At 45.4% G+C, this 19,840-nt stretch overlaps 1 protein-coding gene and 1 long non-coding RNA gene across 5 annotated transcripts in view; one reads left to right on the forward strand and one right to left on the reverse strand.

The window, feature by feature from the left end:
- BACC1 (BPTF associated chromatin complex component 1) overlaps nt 1–19,434 on the forward strand; it is a 30,445-nt gene extending 11,011 nt beyond the window's left edge. Inside the window, exons 3-6 of one of the 4 annotated variants that reach the window (XM_073622835.1) lie at nt 10,609–10,710; nt 16,653–16,852; nt 16,932–17,039; nt 19,142–19,434. In XM_073622835.1, coding sequence (XP_073478936.1) covers nt 10,609–10,710; nt 16,653–16,852; nt 16,932–17,039; nt 19,142–19,206 — 475 coding nt within the window. In that variant the 3' untranslated portion in view covers nt 19,207–19,434. The remainder of the gene's footprint in view (nt 1–10,608; nt 10,711–16,652; nt 16,853–16,931; nt 17,040–19,141) is intronic. The other 3 variants (XM_073622836.1, XM_073622838.1, XM_073622837.1) reach the window with 3 other exon arrangements.
- LOC141133455 (uncharacterized) lies at nt 17,041–19,135 on the reverse strand. Its single transcript, XR_012243081.1, has 2 exons — nt 18,049–19,135; nt 17,041–18,017 (listed from the first exon to the last, which is right to left on the reverse strand). It is a non-coding gene; the product is annotated as an uncharacterized lncRNA (long non-coding RNA).
- Nucleotides 19,435–19,840: the final 406 nt, after the last annotated feature.

A 19,840-nucleotide genomic window follows, 5' to 3' on the forward strand; every position in this document is an offset into this window, starting at 1 on the left:
CAGCAACATGGCAGTTGCAGACTAAACAGAGGCCAAGATGGCAACTTCCCTGGCTGAAAGGGATAGGAGGGTTTAGTTCTGCTTTAAAACATGTTACACAAGTGTTTTGCACAGAGCAGTCCCAATCCTCCTTTTCTGGTGTTCCTCAGCAGCGCTCCTGGCTCCTGCTCTTCTCGAGTGCCCCCACGGAGAGATGCTGTCCATGGGGGGCGCACTCCCAAGTCCTGCTGCTGCGTCTATTGACACAAACAGCAGTACTCGGCCCCCGCCCCCCAGCTCCTGTTTCACTGGATTTGATTGACAGTAGCGGACGTCAATGGCTCCTGCTGCTATCAATCTATCCAATGAGGACCCGAGACAGTGATTGGAGCTGCTGTGCTCGTCCCCATCGCTGGAACGATCGGGTTCAGGTAAGAAAAAGAGGGGCTCTGGGGGGCTGCTGCACTACGGAAGAATTTTCACCTTAATGCATAAAATGCATCAAGGTGAAAAACCTTGAGGGTTTACAACCCCTTTAAGCTCATTACACATGTTACAATCTGATTGTACAATCTCCACTAGATCTACAAAAAAACTATGTAGTGCAAGGGCCTGCCTTATTGGATAGATTAGGTAGGTCCTCATATTTCAGTTTTGGTAAATCTAAAGTTGATTGTATGAAGATTATACGGTCAGATTGTAACCCAGATAGTGACGCTTATACCGTTGTCACCAGAAAAGGTGTCTACATTTCCCTTCTCTTCTATTACAACTAAAAAAAAAATGTAGATTTCTCATCACTTTCTGAACGGTGACAAAAAAAAAATGGGGGAAAAAAAAAGTTATTTTTTTTTCTTTTTTTTTCTGGGAAAATAGAAAAAAAAAACAGGAGTGTGAAACATATTATTATTTTACATTGATAAATAATATATCTATGACATGGTATTCAAACTATATAACATGAAGACCCTAATAAAAGATTTAAAAATTGTATTTAAAGTCTTAAATTTTAGCAAGTTCTCTCAGCTGAAGACAAGCAAATCCTGGAATACAATTCAAGTAACACTTTACATATCAATGCAGTTCTCAAACAAGAGAAATATGCATTTCTGCCATTCTGTTTTTCTTTTCCTCCTCTCTGTAAAATGGTGAGACCAACATCTAGTGTTGGGAAACATCTCCACAGTGCAATTTCTGCTGAGAGCAAAGCTGCAATTTGCAAATATTGTGAGAAGAAATATTCTTTTCCAAATGCTACAAGGATGACAAAACCCATCCTGGCATGCCAGAGGTCTCCTAAAGACACTAAAAAATACTTAATGGAATGAAATGATGAGACCAACATCTAGTGTTGGGAAACATCTCCACAGTGCAATTTCTGCTGAGAGCAAAGCTGCAATTTGCAAATATTGTGAGAAGAAATATTCTTTTCCAAATGCTACAAGGATGACAAAACCCATCCTGGCATGCCAGAGGTCTCATAAAGACACAAAAAAACACTTAAAGGGGTTGTAAAGGTAAAAAATTTTTCACCTTAATGCATTCTATGCATTAAGGTGAAAAAACTTTTGACAATACCGCCGCCCCCAGCCCCCCTGTTTTACTTACCTGACGCCTCGAATCTTCGCTGCTCGTTCTCGTCATCTCCACTGCAGCTCAGCCTGGTCGCTGATTGGCTGCAGTGGATGGATTGAAAGCAGCGCAGCCATTGGCTCGCGCTGCTGTCAATCACATCCGATGACGCGGCGCGCCGGGGGGCGGGGCCGAGTGATACAGCGAGCGGCTATAGCCCCCGGCTGTATCACGGGAGCGCGCCCGCAAGCACTCACCACCATGCGAGGGAGCTCGCATTAAGGTGGTGAATGCTTGCGGGGAGGAGCTGAAACAGCCGCCGAGGGACCCCAGAAGACCAGGTTCGGGGCCACTCTGTGCAGAACGAGCTGCACAGTGAAGGTAAGTATAACATGTTTGTTATTTTTAAAAAAAAATAATTTTACCTTTACAACCCCTTTAATGGAATGAAATGATGAGGACCAGAATGAAAGTGCGAGTAGCTTTTCCCTCCAGAGTTCTCATTTCAGAAATACTCTTTTTGCTGCTTTTGGATCATCACAAGTTTAAAAGCAAGTTTAGTTTATTTACTGAATAAGCTGTACTTTTATTTTAAGCATAATAGCTTTATAAACACTGCATTTCACATTACCAGACTTTCAATTTGTAAAACTATTCCACACTGAATTTATTTTTTAATTTTTCCAAAAATTTCCTTTTTTTTTTTTCAGAAAAAACAGGGAAAATTTTTTTTTCCCATGGCTTCAAAATTTCCAGCAATTTTACATCTCTAGTCTAGCAGCAAACAGTTGAACCCTGATGGGAGGAAGTTATTTATCCATGGTTTCCAGACTTTGATATATGTGGGAATCTCATAGAGTTACATCAATTTTACCATAAATCGTTGCTCGCATGACCTGGTTTTTACCTTCTGTTAGATTGGCCAGGGGCTCTTCAGGCCTCGGCCACCATCTGCTTCACTGAAATAGTAATTTGTAGGAGAAGTTTGAATTGAATCAAGTCATGTTCGAGGCTTGCATATTGAGTGTAGCTATTGTGGGGTCAAAGGTGAAAGGTTTAAGAACAGCAGTGGAGAGGAGATCAAAAATCTCCATCCAAAGGCCTGGACTACTGGCAGTGGCGGCCTGTGCATTGAGGGCGCACAGGCGCCCGGCCCCTTTCAGGACACTAGACACATGGATTCATATGGCGGGGGCTGCATATGATGGGGCACAGTGGCTGCATATGATGGGGCACAGTGGCTGCATATGATGAGGCACAAGTGGCTGCATATGATGGGCACAGTGGCTGCATATGATGGGCACAGTGGCTGCATATGATGGGGCAAAAGTGGCTGCATATGATGGGGCAAAAGTGGCTGCATATGATGGGGCACAAGTGGCTGCATATGATGGGGCACAAGTGGCTGTATATGATGGGGCACAAGTGGCTGCATATGATGGGGCACAAGTGGCTGCATTTGATGGGGCACAAGTGGCTGCATATGATGGGGCACAGTGGCTGCATATGATGAGGCACAAGTGGCTGCATATGATGGGCACAGTGGCTGCATATGATGGGGCAAAAGTGGCTGCATATGATGGGGCAAAAGTGGCTGCATATGATGGGGCACAAGTGGCTGTATATGATGGGGCACAAGTGGCTGCATATGATGGGGCACAAGTGGCTGCATATGATGGGGCACAAGTGGCTGCATTTGATGGGGCACAAGTGGCTGCATATGATGGGGCACAAGTGGCTGCATTTGATGGGCACAAGTGGCTGCATTTGATGGGGCACAAGTGGCTGCATTTGATGAGCACAAGTGGCTGCATTTGATGGGGCACAAGTGGCTGCATTTGATGGGCACAAGTGGCTGCATTTGATGGGGCACAAGTGGCTGCATATGATGGGCACAAGTGGCTGAATATGATGGTCACAAGTGGCTGCATATGATGGTCACAAGTGGCTGCATATGATGGTCACAAGTGGCTGCATATGATGGGCACAGTGTGGCTGCAATTGATGGTGAAGGGGGGTTCAGTATTTTTCAGTTTGTTTGCGCCCCCCCAAAAGATTTTGGGCATGTCCACCAGACATGTAAGTGTGTTCCCGCTTCCTTGCAGCCCCGAAGGCACTCTCAGAGATAGTTCGGTACGTATTTGGAGATGCATGCTGGGACCAAATACCAACAGGAGAGAACCTTGTAAGAAGCGGGATGTAGCATTTTTACTAAATACCGTTTTGTCTTTTTTTTTGTGAATTCGGTAGCCAGAAACGGGCTGTAGTTCAGCCTAACTGCACAGAAACGATCTCTAAGCATATAGTGAGGGGAAAAAAGTATTTGATCCCCTGCTGATTTTGTACGTTTGCCCACTGATAAAGAAATGATCAGTCTATAATTTTAAAGGTAGGTTTATTTTAACAGTGAGAGACAGAATAACAACAAAAATATCCAGAAAAAGGCATTTCAAAAAAGTTATAAATTGATTTACATTTTAATGAATGAAATAAGTATTTGATCCCCTATCAATCAGCTAGATTTCTGGCTCTCTCTGGCTTCTACACAGGTAACAAGATGAGATTAGGAGCACTCTCTTAAAGGGAGTACTCCTAATGTCAGCTTGTTACCTGTATGAAAGACTCCTGTCCACAGAAGCAATCAATCAATCAGATTCCAATCTCTCCACCATGGCCAAGACCAAAGAGCTGTCCAAGGATGTCAGGGACAAGATTGTAGACCTACACAAGGCTGGAATGGACTACAAGACCATCACCAAGCAGCTTGGTGAGAGGGTGACAACAGTTGGTGCGATTATTTGTAAATGGAAGAAACACAAAATAACTGTCAATCTCCCTCGGTCTGGGGCTCCATGCAGGATCTCACCTTGTCCATGAGAACAGTGAGGAATCAGCCCAGAACTACACCAGAGAATCTTGTCAATGATCTCAAGGCAGCTGGGACCATAGTCACCAAGAAAACAATTGGTAACACTACGTTGGGAAGGACTGAAATACTACAGCACCCACCAGGTCCCCCTGCATAAGAAAGCACATGTACAGGCCCATTTGAAGTTTGCTAATGAACATCTTAATGATTCAGAAGAGAACTGGGTGAAAGTGTTGTGGTCGGATGAGACCAAAATCGAGCTCTTTGGCATCAACTCAACTGACCATGTTTGGAGAAGGAGAAATGCTGCCAATGACCCCCAAGAACACCATCCCCACCATTACACATGGAGGTGGAAACATTATGCTTTGGGGATGTTTTCCTGTTAAGGGGACAGGACAACTTGACCTCATCAACAGGACGATGGACGTGGTCATGTACCATCAAATTTCGGGTGAGAACCTCCTTCCCTCAGCCAGGGCACTGAAAGTGGGTCGTAAATGGGTATTCCAGCATGACAATGACCCAAAACACACTGCCAAGGCAACAAAGGAGTGGCTCAAGAAGAAGCACATTAAAGAGGAACGGCAGTCTGATCACATGATTTGTAATAAAAACATCTTTGCCATTCTGAAGCTTCCCGCCAACTGCTTTGCATATTATTGTATATATACTGTGATTCTGTACTTGCCAAATATGCTGCAGAAATCTCCCTCCACTGAGTCTGGCTGCAACCATTTTAACTGTGGGCAGCTGAAGCTGCTGCCTGTTCACTTCCTGGATTTACACAGACACACAGAGGCACACCTCCAGCTCTGCAGCTCTCATTGGCCCTCTTATGACTCATCCCCCCTCCCTTCCTGGCAAACTCACAAGAGTGAGAGAGAGAGAGCTGTGCATGATGTCATAAGCCTAGGCTTTTTTCCAGACAAGAAACGGGAGGTGGGTTGTATAAGGTAAAAGGTACTGGCAGAAAAAAATGTTTTACTATCCAAAGTTAAAACAACAAGAGCAGAAGATTTAATAGATGGAAAGATGAAATAAATGACTGAAGTTCTGCTTTAAGGTCCTGGAGTGGCCTAGCCAGTCTCCAGACCTTAATCCCATAGAATATATGTGGATGGAGCTGAAGGTTCAAGTTACCAAACGTCAGCCTCGAAACCTTAATGACTTGGAGAAGATCTGCACAGAGGAGTGGGACAAAATCCCTCCTGAGATGTGTGCAAACCTGGAGGCCAACTACAAGAAACGTCTGACCTCCGTGATTGCCAACAAGGGTTTTGCCACCAAGTACTAAGTGCGAAGGGGTCAAATACTTATTTCACTCATTAAAATGCAAATCAATTTATAGCTTTTTTGAAATGCGTTTTTCTGGATATTTTTGTTGTTATTCTGTCTCTCGCGAATAAAATAAACCTACCATTAAAATTATAGACTGATCATTTCTTTGTCAGTGGGCAAATGAACAAAAGCAGCGGGGGAGCCACACTATTTTTCCCTCACTGTAGGGTGTATTTTCTCTGCCACCCGTTATTTGAGCTTACTCCTGCAGGGTGCGCTAAAGAGTTATCTTTCTGTGTTATGGATATCTAATAGCCTGGCCAATCAGTGGACCAAGGGAATCTACTGAGACATGGTAGGAAACTATTTAAAGCTGAAGTTTAGGTATGCATATTATTGCAAAGTTACATCAGCCCAGCTTGGTTCAATGTAAGTGTGCATGTGTCATACCTGGAAGAACCCTGTGAAATCTAGAAAATCACAATCCTTTAAGGCGTCGGCATACCAAGACATTTTGAACATTTTCATGCTTCCAACTTTGTGGGAACAGTTTGGGGATGTCCCCTTCCTGTTCCAACATGACTGCGCACCAGTGCACAAAGAAAGGTCCGTAAAGATATGGATGAGTGAGTTTTTTTGGTGGAGGAACTTGACTGGCCTGCACAGAGTCCTGACCTCAACACGATAAAACACCTTTGGGATGAATTAGAGCGGAGACTGCAAGCCAGGCCTTCTCGTCCAACATCAGTGCCTGACCTCACAAATGCACTTCTGGAAGAATGATCAAACACTCCCATAGACACACTCCTAAACCTTGTGGACAGCCTTCCCAGAAGAATTGAAGCTGTTATAGCTGCAAAGGGTGGGCCAGCTCAATATTAAACCCTACGGACTAAGACTGGGATGCCATTCATATGCGTGTAAAGGCAGGTGTCCCAGTACTTTTGGTAATATAGTGTATTTGAACCAGCTCCATAGAAAAGGATTGTGTCATGCGAATCGGATGCAATTCAAAACGCATCCACTTTACATATATGTGAACCGGTAATTTTTCATTAATCTACAAAAACTGTATAGGTGTCAGTAATTTGGTATCAGCGAGTACCTGAGAAAAAGTATCGGTACTTGTACTCGGTCTTAAAAAAAACTGGTATAGGTGCATCCCTACTCTGCTCTCAATAAGGTTGCCACAGGGATAGAAGACTTCATGGAAAGAGGAGGTGTGTATAGAGGGAGAGTTTCACTGTAATTGACACAAGGCATAATGAATTTCTATAGCAAGAAGTGTAAGTAAGTGGTCATTTCAAACATTTCATGTGTGTGAGCTGCCTGAAAAGTGTTCCCTGATGGTAGTTTCCTATTAAAAAATATGCATTCACTTAAGCACATCTAAAGCCAAAACTGTTTCTTGGTGCCTCCATGGCAGCATACATGTGGTAGTAGCCCTGCCTACTTCCGTCCACTTTCTTGGTAGGATTTGCTAAAGCTTCCAACCCTGGTAGTTGGTTATTGATCTACCACATGCATCCTGCCATGGAGGCTCATGGATGGATGGATCATACTTCCTGTAATTTTTCTTTCCTGGTGCCTGTCCGTGGCAGCATACTGAACCCACCCAGTTCGCTCCTAGCGACGTACATGGAATGGGCTGTTGTGTGGGTGTTAACTTTTTTTTATAGCAATGCACTGGTCCTGTTGGTGGAAGTAGATGGAGCTACTACCACATGTACGCTGCCATGGATAGGCACCAGGAAAGGTAAATTACGGGAAATATGATACAATTTTGTGGATTTTGCCCCCCCCCCCCCCCCCTCATTGTGGATTGAGTTAGTGAATGGTTAAAAAAAGTCAGGTCTTTGCCATATGTGTCCTTTTTGGGGAGGTTTCCCATCATTTCCTGTCCTGTAGACACAACAGGAAGTGAGAATAAATGTCTCCAAATTCAGGGACGTGGCCCTATTGGAAGATTTCCCCTCTATTCCTGTTCTGGCGGCAAATCAGAATTTTGGATGTTATATTACTTAACATAGCAGCATACATATGATATAGCTCCGCCCCTATATCCACCCACAGGAGCTGTTTAGGTCTATAAAAGTCTGACAGAGAGCTAGCTCCACCATCCTACATCCACAACCATCACAATTGGCCTTAGCGGCCTGGAGATTGGAAGGCAGGGGTTACAAGAGTTAGAATGTTCTCCAGAGGTTATTAGAACTTTACAGAGTTCCAGAAAGGGGTAAACCAATGCCATCTACTCCAGAATATGGAATAGGTGCACAAGCTTTGCAGCTGGAGGTCAGTTTGACCCTAGTGACCCAAATGTATCCTGACTTTCCTGCAATCCGGATTGGATTTGGGGCTCAGCCTAAGTTCGCTTAAGGTGCAAATTTCAGCCATCTCGGCTTTTACCCAAAAGAAATGGGCAGCAAGCCTGCTGGTGGAGCATTTAATGAGAGTGGTACTTAGACTATGCCCTCCCAAGAGAAATAGGTTCCCCTAATGGAACCTGGCAGTAGTCCTCAATTTTCTAGCAAACCCTCCTCATGCTCCGACAGAAGACTGTTCATTATGGAATATCCCTTTAAAAACGGCTTTCCTAATAGCCATAACCTCAGGGGGAAGGGTGTCGAAACTCCAAGAATTGAGGGCAGTCGAACCTTATTCCATGTTCTTTCCAGACAGGGTTGTGCTGAGATCATTGAATCATTTCGTCCCAAAAGTGACATCGATATTTGATCTCTCCAGTGAATGGGTGCTTCCAGCCTTCCCAGTGCAATCAGATGCTGATCTGCACGAGTTGGACATTCCAAAAGTCCTCAAAGCCTTTCTCCAAGCTACTTCCACATTCAGACGTTCTGACAGACTTTTCATGATACCTACTGGAAAATTTAAAGGGAAAGAGGCCTCGGCCAGAACCGCCTCGGCCAGAACCATCTCGTCCTGGATAGTAAAAACTATTTACCGGGCATATAGAGCAGCCGGGAAGGATCCTCCGGAGGTGGTTAGAGCTCACTCAACCAGGGTGATGTCTTCTTCCTTCTTCTTGGGCAGCACAGGCAGGAGTGTCTCTGGAGACAGTCTGCAGAGTGGCTAGCTGGTCATCACATCATACGTTCTTAAAACACTACAGGGTGCATCTAGCAGCTCTTACTACAGTAGAGTTTGGGAGGAAAATTATCCAAGCTTCTATATCTATTGTCAAATAAAGACTAAGTTTGCAGCATTAAACCCTCCCTCTCAAAAGATCATTATGTATCATATATATGCTGCCATGTTGGTGTCAGAAAAATGGAAAATTGTATCAAATACTTACCGTAATTTTCCTTTCTTGACGCCAATACATGGCAGCATTCGAACCCTCCCTCTGATCTTTGTGCTTTATATGGAGAATGGGGGAGGTAGCTCTCAGTCAGACTTTTATAGAGCAAAACAGGTCCTGTGGGTTGATATAGGGGCGAAGCTATATCATATGTATGCTGCCATGTATTGGCGTCAGGAAGGGAAAATTACGGTAAGTATTTGATACAATTCTCCGTTTTCTGTCTTGTAACGATGGTCAACGGTACAAATAGAGAACAACTCTGCCTAGCGGGGACTCGGGCAGTAGGTTCTAACTAGGGTTGTCCCGATACCACTTTTTTAGGACCGAGTACAAGTACCGATACTTTTTTTCAAGTACTCGCCGATACCGATTACCGATACCTTTTTTTAATGTCACGTGACAGTTTTTTTTTTTTTTTTTTTTTGAGGGGGGGGGGGCGGGTGGGGTGGGGGTGGTGGTATAGTGAACGGTGTCTGTGTGTGTGTTTTTGTTTTGGTTTTTTTCATTTACATTTATTATTTTTTACAATTTTTTTTTTATTCTGTATTGCACTATGTGTGTGTTTTTTTTTTTTTTTTAATCAGCCCTGTTGGGGGGCTTTGGTGAGATATCAGGGGTCTTAACAGACCTCTGATATCTCCCCCTTGAGACAGAGAAATAGACAGAGGATAGAGATTCCCCAGTTCCTTTCTCTGCAGCGTCAGCTGCACTGAGAATGAATGGAGAGAACACAGCAGCTTCTCTCTATTCATAAACTGACACATTGTAATCACAGAAGATTACAATGTTTCAGTTATGTGAATGGAAAGAGTCAGCTGACTCTCTCCATACACACAGCGGAGAGAGAGCAGAACGGAGGGGACAGACGAAGAGAGAGGGGGACAACGGAAAGCCGGAACGGATGGGGACAGCGGAGGGGGACAGAGGAACGCATGGGGACAGCGGAGGGGGACAGAGGAACGGATGGGGACAGCGGAGGGGGACAGAGCAAAGAAGGACAGCGGGAGGTGGACAGAGGAACGGAGGAGGACAGCGGAGGGGGACAGAGCAAAGAAGGAGGACAGCGGGGGGGGGGGACAGAGGAACGGAGGGGGACACAGCAATGGAGCAGGACAGCGGAGGGGGACAGAGGAACGGAGGAGGACTAAGGAGGAGGAGGTGACAGTCAGCGGTGATCGCGTGTGGGGGAATTACAAGCACCGATCACCGCTGTATGTCACTAAGCAGCTGAAAGCCGCGGGGGGGAGAAGCTTGTAACTCCCCCACACGTCCATCACCGCTGACAGTCAAGGTATCGGCGGAAGCATCGGGAGCATTTGCCCGAGTACAAGTACTTGGGCAAATGCTTGGTATCGGTGCCGATACCGATACTAGTATCGGTATCGGGACAACCCTAGTTCTAACCTCTCGCTACTTTAACCAGAACTATAAAGTTTTGGTTTTACACTTTGCTGAGATATGCTATGGGTTCCTGTTTTGAATTCTCTTCTGTGATTCTTTGCCCTGTGATGCCTTCTTCCCCTTGCTCTCTCCCCAATCTCCATGGCTCTGCTTTCACTCCTCATTCCTATTTGTGTCTCCCCAGGGCCCGCTGGACAGACAATGAGATTCAGATGTTGCATGCGGCTGTCAGACGCTTCGGGGAAGACTTAAATCAGATCAGCTCAGTAATCAAGGAGAGGACAGTGTAAGGAGAATGGGCCGGTGGTACAGAGGGGACACTATATGGCTGAAATTTTTGTGGTCACCTGACCATCACAGCTCAATTAAAGTGTTGGACATCCCATTCCAAAACCATGGTCTTTAACTGATTCCTATTGTAAAATGACGGCCAGTCGGGAGCCCTACTATCCTGGGAGGACATTATTATTATCACACCTCACGCATGCCCCATGGGCTGCATCAAGCACAATCTGTCACCCCCCCCCCCGTGGGACACAGCAGATGACAGGTCAGTGTACTGGCCCACTGCTGGCACCATGTGACCAATAACAGCAGATCACATGACAATTGAACACAATGAATGGCTTTGATTCGTGCCATTCATTGTGTACGAATGTGTTGATCTCTGTGATCAGTCACAGTGATCACATGGTACAAGACAGGGCTAATCACAATAATACACACCGAATGAATCTATTTCATTCAGTAAAAGTGGTTGTTTATAACAGTGATAATCACTGTTATAAGCAATCATAGTGTGTAAAAAAAAAAAAAAAAGGCTTGCCCTCTGAATTTTACTCCATTTTCGCTGAACTCCTGGCCCCCAAATTGCAGAAGCTACTTTCTGATTTTGATTCTCTTGAGGCCCTACCAGACTCCATGAATGAAGCTGTTATAGTGCTGGTCCCCAAGCCCATTAACCACTTCAGCCCTGGAAGAATCTACCCCCTTCCTGACCAGTGCGTTTTTTGCGATTCGGCACGGCGTCGCTTTAACTGACAATTGCGTGGTCGTGCGACATGGCTCCCAAACAAAATTGACATCCTCTTTTTTCCCCCACAAATAGAGCTTTCTTTTGGTGGTATTTGATCACCTTTGCGGTTTTTATTTTTTGCGCTATAAACAAAAAAATAGCGACAATTTTGAAAAAAAAACGCATTACTTTTTACTTTTTTCTATAATAAATATCCCCAAAAAAACATTTTTTTTCCTCAGTTTAGGCCGATACTTATTCTTCTACATATTTTTGGTAAAAAAATCGCAATAAGCATTTATTGATTGGTTTGCGCAAAAGTTATAGCGTTTACAAAATAGGGGATAGTTTTATGGCAGTTTTATTAATTTTTTTTATTTTTTACTAGTAATGGCGGCGATCAGAGATTTTTATTGTGACTGCGACATTATGGCGGACACATCGGACATTTTTGACACATTTTTGGGACCATTGTCATCTATACAGCAATCAGTGCTATAAAAATGCACTGATACCTGTGTAAATGACACTGGCAGTGAAGGGGTTAACCACTAGGGGGTGGGGAGGGGTTAAGTCAGTACTAGTGTGTGTTTTCTAACTGTAGGGGGGATGGGCTAGCTGTGACACGTCACTGATCTCTGCTCCCGATGACAGGGAGCAGAGATCAATGACACTGTTACTAGGCAGAATGGGGAGATTGCTTTACATCAGCATCTCCCTGTTCGTCCTCTCCATGAGGCGATCGCGGGTATCCCTGCAGTGATCGAGTCCGCGGGACCCGCGACCCGACTCACAGAGCTTCCGCCCGGCGCGCACACAGTGGCAAGGCGGGAAATTCAATGGGACTTGCCTGTACGCCCATTTGCCCAGCCGTGCCATTCTGCCGACCTACATCGGCGTGCGCCAGTCGGGAAGTGGTTAAGACCTCCTGGACTGTTCATCATATAGGCCTATCTCCCTGTTAAACGTAGATGCCAAGATCTTTGCAATCATCCTTGCCAACAGGCTCTCCCAGGTGATAGAAGATCTAGTTGATGTTGATCAGACGGGTTTCATGCCGGGTAAAGGGACTGACATTAACATCAGAAGGCTATTTCTAAACACATCTATAGCGCATGACAATCAGGGTACCAGGGTAATCACCTCATTGGACGCAGAAAAGGCGTTCGATTCGGTCGAATGGACATACTTATGGGAGATTTTGCGTCGCTTTGGCTTCAGTCCTAAATTTATACACGGCATCCAACTCGCCGAGAGCGCGGGTTCAAACAAACAACTGGCTGTTGGAGCCGTTTGCCCTTTTTCGTGGTATGCGACAGGGATGCCCGCTCTCCCCCAGTCTATTTGCCCTGGCCCTGGAGCCCCTGGCAATTCTGATCAGGTGCGCTCCAGATGTGCTGGGCCTACGGCTGGGTAAGCTGGAAGGGCGACTATCCCTGTATGCAGACGACGCGTTACTGTACCTTAATGACGCGGGCCTCTCGCTCCTTGCTGCTCTGCATATTTTTGATACTTTTGGAGGATACTCTGGTTTTAAGATTAACTGGGCCAAGTCGATACTTTTCCCCCTAGATGAGGGAGCCATCCATGGAGCGGCCTCCACCCCCTTGCGTTGGGTTGAGGAGTTCCGCTACTTAGGGGTCCTGGTAACAAAAAGCCACTCTGACTATATTGGAAAAAATCTGACGCCAGTCCTATCAACTCTTAGAACCAAATGCTTGGCATGGGCGAATCTGCCTCTCAATTTGCTAGGCCGCATCAATTTACTCAAAATGATTATGTTACCCAAATTTAATTACCTGTTCAGGAACTGTCTGGTGTGGATCCCTGTTGCCTTCTTCAAAGAAGTAGACAAATGTATAGGATCCTTTATTTGGAGTGGAGCGGTCTCAAGATTGGCCCGCTCCATGCTCTTGCTGCCTGCCCACCTAGGTGGACTAGCCCTCCCCAACTTTCAAGTCTACTACTGGGTGGTGGTTTTGGTGACGGTCCAGTGATAGTATCAGGGATCTAGATCTAACGCGGCGGTCTGTCTGGAGGCGAACTGCCTGGGCTCACTGGCTGGGCTCCGCAGTTTTGCCTACAGTGGACCCGGGGCATATGAGATGACACCGGGACCAACTAAGGCAACATGGCGAGTGTGGGCTGCTGCCCGGCGGCGATTTAAGCGGCTGGATCAGTGGTCTCCGGCACAACCCTTATGGGGTAATCCCGCCCTACCACAATTTCGCTCCATCCAAGATCCCCAGTTGTGGGCCAGACATGGCATCCCAACACTGGATCATATCATGCCCCAGGGCACCCTACTACAGTTTACAGACCTGAAGGCCAAATACACCTTACCTAGCTGGATGGAAGTCCGATATCTGCAACTTAAACATGCTGCCAAGGCCAGGGCTCAATTCCCTCGACCACCCACTATCAAGGCTGACCCTATTGAGGAAGCTTCTGGCCCCAGGGGATCTGGCTAAACCCCTATCCACTCTATATGGTGCACTTCTGGGTACTGACTCCCCCAAACTAGAGAAACTTTGGAAAACATGGCACAGTGACATACCCTCACTAGACAGGGAGAGATGGGAGGATTGTTTGGAATATGGCCCCTAATTAGTTATCTCCTCTAAGGACAAACTCATACAGGTAAAATTCTTGCACAGAATATACTACACGCCCCAAAGACTTCACAGAATATTTCCGGATAGGGACCCCGAGTGTCCCAGATGTAAAGCACACACAGGAACATTTTTTCATATGTTCTGGGACTGTCCTATCATCTCGGCTTACTGGACGAAGGTATTTGGGGAAATAAACTCAAGACTGCAACTGTCTCTTCCAATGATACCTGAGCTGGCCTTATTGGGGGTTCATCACTCCAAACTACTGATTTCATACCTTCTCCTTTTATGCTAAAAAAAGAAATACTTCTCAAGTGGATTATGCCAACACCACCCCACCCACTCTCTCCTCCTGGAAGGCACAGATTAGAGCTGCCCTACCTATGTATAGAATTACATATGTAAACAGAGGTTGTCAATGGAAGTACGAATACGAAAAAGTTTGGGCCCCCTGGACTTCTGACTAGTATACTAGAGAGGACTACACATCCTAGCACAGATACTAGGTTCTTTATGCTGCTAGACAACTGTTTGGATTATAACTACTGTGTAATTCTGTCCTAATGATTGTGAACTTTTTCTGCATGTTTCGCTGTACACTGATTCTTGACCTGTATGTGCACAAAGACTTCATCATGCAATGCTATGTACTGTACCAATGAATGTGCTGTTGTAATTCTCCTACATGACAACAATAACGCACCTTTGTTTTGTAAAAAAATACAAATCCTGATCGCCTACCAAGACCCTGGCTGTTATGCCCATCTTTTGGTTTTCGAATTTTCCCAGTTACTGACCCAGCACAAGTATTCTATATGAGAAAAACCCGACATAAAGAGTAGTACAGTGTTACTGCAGCAATGCTGTATTGCTCCGCTCACAGTATGTAAAAAAAATAAAGATATGTGTTTTTTTTACATACTGTCACCGGTCAGTGTCCCTGATAATTGCCACACCAGTTATGTGATAACGCTGTAGTGCACTGGTGACAGTATGTAAATGTTGAAAAAAAATGTTAAATACCTCAGACTGTCTGCTTTTCAAAAAGGGGTCATTTGGGGGATATTTGTACTGTCCTGGCATTTTCTGGCCTCAAGAAGAGATACTCTGTATATCAGGATTGATCAATTTTCAGATATATACCATAGTTTGTGGACTCTACAAGAGCATTTGTGAGGTCAGACACTGATGTTGGACGAGATGGCTTGGCTCGCAGTCTCTGCTCTAATTCACCCCAAAGATGTTCTATCGGGTTGAGGTCAGGCCAGTCAAGTTCCTCAACCCCAGACTCGCTCATCCACACTATATTGCCAAACGTATTGGACCACCATTCCAAATCATTTGGTGGAGGGGGGATTATGGTGTGGGGTTGTTTTTCAGGGGTTAGGCTTGGTCCTTTAGTTCCAGTGAAGGGAACTCTTAAGACGTCAGCATACCAAGACATTTTGGACAATTTCATTCTTCCAACTTTGTGGAAACAGTTTGGGGATGGCCCCTTCCTGTTCCAACATGACTGCGCACCAGTGTACAAAGCAAGGTCCATAAAGACATGGATGAGCGAGTTTGTGGTGGAGGAACTCGACTGGCCTGCACAGAGTCCTGACCTCAACTCGATAGAACACCTTTGGGATGAATTAGAGCGGAGATTGCGAGCCAGGCCTTCTTGTCCAACATCAGTGCCTGACCTCACAAATGCACTTCTGGAAGAATGGTCAAACATTACCATAGACACACTCCTAAACCTTGTGGACAGCCTTCCCAGAAGAGTTGAAGCTGTTATAGCTGCAAAGGCGGGCCAACTCAATATTGAACCCTACGGACTAAGACTGGGATGCCATTAAAGTTCATGTGTGTGTAAAGGCAGGTGTCCCAATACTTTTGGCAATATAGTGTACATGCATTGCAGCAAAGCAAACCACAAGGCACAGTACGGCACTACCATGGATTGTGGTGCACTGCGTTGGTGAATGTCCAGTTGTGTGGATGCTTTTGGTGAATTGCTAGCCTAATAAATTGAATGGGCTGCGTTAACACAACAAACGTTAATGTAACGTGTCAGGACACCATGGGCTTTACTCTGGTTGTTGTGAAACAATGTAGAGAGTTGTTAAAGTGTACCTGTCAATAAATAAATACAAGGATTGCTATTGATTGATTTTCCTCTGATAATGCTAGCTTCCTGGCTGTTATGCCCATCTTTTGGTTTTTCCTATTTTCCCAGTTGCTGACCCAGCACAAGTATTCTATACATACATTATACATTATATATATATATATATATATATATATATATATATATATTTCTGTATACTTGTTAAAACTCCTGATTCAAAGTTGAAGTCGGGGGATCAGCATGGCTGCCAGGTAGCTAGCATTTTCAGAAGGAAAGCACAGCAGCGGCAACTTCCATGTCTCTCTCTCAGGGCAGGTTTCCTATAACACTCAATAATAGTCCTCTGTGTCTTTGTCATTGGCTGTTGTTTTCTGTATGCTACTAACTAACTTTTTTTCATACAACCTCCATCTTAAATTCTAGTTCCTTTTAAGTGCTCCTCCATCTTGTTCACCAGCTGTCCTTTTGCATATGTCTCCTGGCAGGGCACAGATTAAGTACGCGGTGAAAAGGAAGATCTACGATGACAGCGGGGTCCCCCTGCCTTCAGATTCCCCCCGGAAGGTAGCGAAGAAGGCCGCGCCAGTTTCCTCTTCAGTCAGCATGGTGTCGGCACCACAGGTTGGGGGTGGGACAACGATACCTGAGGGGTCACAGGGCGCCATGCGGAAACGCAAGTCCTCTGGTGAGAAGGTGGGGAGTGGGGGATGTGGGGGGGGGGGGCATGTAATGGCATGCTGTATTCCCAGCATCTCTTCTTTCAGCAGATGTAACGCTCAGCGCCCTCAATGACTCCGACGCCAACAGTGATCTGGTAGATATAGAAGGTTTAGGCGAAAGGAGCACTGTGAAAAAACTCAACTTCGACCAGGGTATGAAATCTTGTTTTTATTTTATTTTTCTCATACACTTTTTCATCCTTTACCATTATATCACCCTTTCTTTCATGTTCAGTATCCACTTTGTCCTCCATTTTGTGTCTGCATGTTAAGTCTCTGATTTTACTTTCCATTTATTAACCCATTAGTGATACCCATCACCAGCACCATCTTGTCCCTGCTCACCTTCTACATCTCTCATTTGTTCACATCCTCTCTTCCACCCTTCCCTTGTTCTCCTTCAATTATTTACCTTTCCTGCTCTTCCCCACCTCTAACTTTCCTTGCTCTCCTGCACCCACCCACATTCTTCACTCCTTTGCCTTTCTCTTTTCTCCTTCTCTGCACCTTTCCCTGTTCTCCTCCTTCTTCTCTGCACCTTTTCCTGTTCTCCTCCTCCTTCTCTGCACCTTTTCCTGTTCTCCTCCTCCTTCTCTGCACCTTTTCCTGTTCTCCTCCTTCTCCTCCCCACCATTACCCCATTTCCTCCTCCTTCTCTGCACCTTTTCCTGTTCTCCTCCTCCTTCTCTGCACCTTTTCCTGTTCTCCTCCTTCTTCTCTGCACCTTTTCCTGTTCTCCTCCTTCTTCTCTGCACCTATTCCTGTTCTCCTCCCCACCATTCCCCTATTTCCTCCTCCTTCTCAGCACCTTTCCCTGTTCTCCTCCTTCTTTTTCTCTGCACCTTTCTCTTTTCTCCTCCCCACTTTTTCCTGTTCTCCGCCTTCTCCTCCCCACCATTACCCCATTTCCTCTCCCTTCTCTGCACCATTCCCTGTTCTCCTTCTTCTCTGCACCTTTCCCTGTTATCCTCCTTCTTCTCTGCACCTTTCCCTGTTCTCCTCTTTCTCCTCCCCACTTTTCCCTGACCTCCTTCTCTGCGCCATCCCCTGATCTCCTCCTTCTCTGCACTTTTCCCTGTTCTCCTCCTTCTTTTCCCAACCATTCCCTGATCTCCTCCTTCTTTTTTGCACCTTTCCCTGATCTCCTCCTTCTTCTTGGCACCTTTCCCCGTTCTCCTTCTCCTCCACACTTTTTCCCCAATCACCTCCTTCTCTGCACTTTTCCTTGACCTCCTCCTCCTCTGCACCTTTCCCTGATCTCCTTTTTCTCCTCCCCACTTTTCCCTGATCTCCAACTTCTCTACACCTTTCCCTGATGTAATTTTTCCTTTCTGCACTTTTCTCTGATCTTCTCCTCCTTCTCTGCATGTTGCCCCGTTCTCTTCCTCCTCTACACCTTTTCCTATTCTCCTTCCTTATACATGTTCCTGTTTTCCTCCTATAATGTACTTCCATTCACCTTTTCCTGTTCTCCTTCCTTGCACATCTCCCTGTTCTTCTCCTCCCTCCTTGCACCTTGAGCTGTTCTCCTTACCTGCATCTTTTCCTATTCTCATCCTTCTTCACAAATCTCTTTGTTCTTCTCCCTCTCCTTCGCACCTTTCCCTGACCCCCTTCTCTACACCTTGACCTGTTTTCCTCATTCTCTTCACATTTGTTTGTTTTCCTCTGCACTCATTCCTAGTTGCCCCCCTCTTATTCACCTTCCATTGTTCTCCTCCTTATTCTGCACCTTTTGTTGTTCTCCACGTCTTGTTCTTTCCATGTTCTTCTTATGTCCATCACTTTTTTCCTGTTCTCCTTGTACCTTTCATTGTTCTCCAGCTACACCTCTCCTTCACATTTCAGAATCAGAATACTTTACCCCAAAGGGAAATTGTTGTGCTTTTTCTTTCCTGTGCTCTTCCACCTTTCTCTTCTTCTTTCCTCCTCCTCTTCCTTTGTACCTACTGTCTTCCCCCCACCACTTTACCACCCTATTCCCCTTCCTCTCCATTGTCCCACTTTCTTCTCGACCTTTCCCTATTCATCTTCATCTACCAATCTCATCTACTTTCTACATTTACCTTCTTTCTCTAAACCTCCCCATCAACCATTTTTCTTTACTTTGCCAGTTTTTTACCTTTTTTTTTTTTTTTCTTGCAATTTTGTCCTCCTCGCTTCCTTTGCCCTTTCTTCCTATTCTTCTTGCACCCCCCGCCCCCCCAGCTTCATAATACACCTTCTAATTCTTTATGTTCCTATTTCCATTTCAGAGAGTCTAAACTTGGATTCCAATTTTATTATGAACTCTAGTGATCTCCCCCTTTTATCTCGCTGATGGTATGTTCCACACCTGCTTGTAAATATTATTTCCCCTGCCGCCCCCCCCCCCCCCCCCCGTGGAATATCCCTTCATCTCCTCTTCTGAAGATAGCCACGCCAAACCACTTCCAGCCGCGATGAAACAGCCGCAACCTGATGACCTGTGACCTTTGCTATGGATGCGAACAAATGTGATGGCAGTCTTCATGTTGGTTTTTTTTTAATAAAAAGATAAAAACCTCAACTGAAATGTTGTCATTTTGTCTTTATCCTGCGTTGTACATTGCCACGGCACCCTGAAGCAGCACAGACAGTACTGGCAGATGTCGCAGTGAAGCCACTGCCAATATCTGTGTGCTGCTACAGGGAAGCGGGCACTGCTGCTGTAGACCGGCAATCCTGCTTCACAAGCCCCTCATGGATGGAATACCTTGGCAAGAAACATTTGCACTGTAAAAAAAAAAAAAATGGATACATTTAGTCATTAATGGCGTCCTAGGAATGCCCACTCCTGCAGACTAAAACCTGTTTATAAAGGCATTTTACCCTTACACTTCCCAATAGCCAGCCCACTGCTTTAATCTGGACTGAGGGCTTTTCAATGGAGTACACAGGCAGGGTCCCGGGATGTGATCAGAGACCTATGTACA

This window comes from Aquarana catesbeiana, linkage group LG03 (assembly GCF_042186555.1).
Source record: "Aquarana catesbeiana isolate 2022-GZ linkage group LG03, ASM4218655v1, whole genome shotgun sequence".
NCBI lineage: Eukaryota > Metazoa > Chordata > Amphibia > Anura > Ranidae > Aquarana > Aquarana catesbeiana.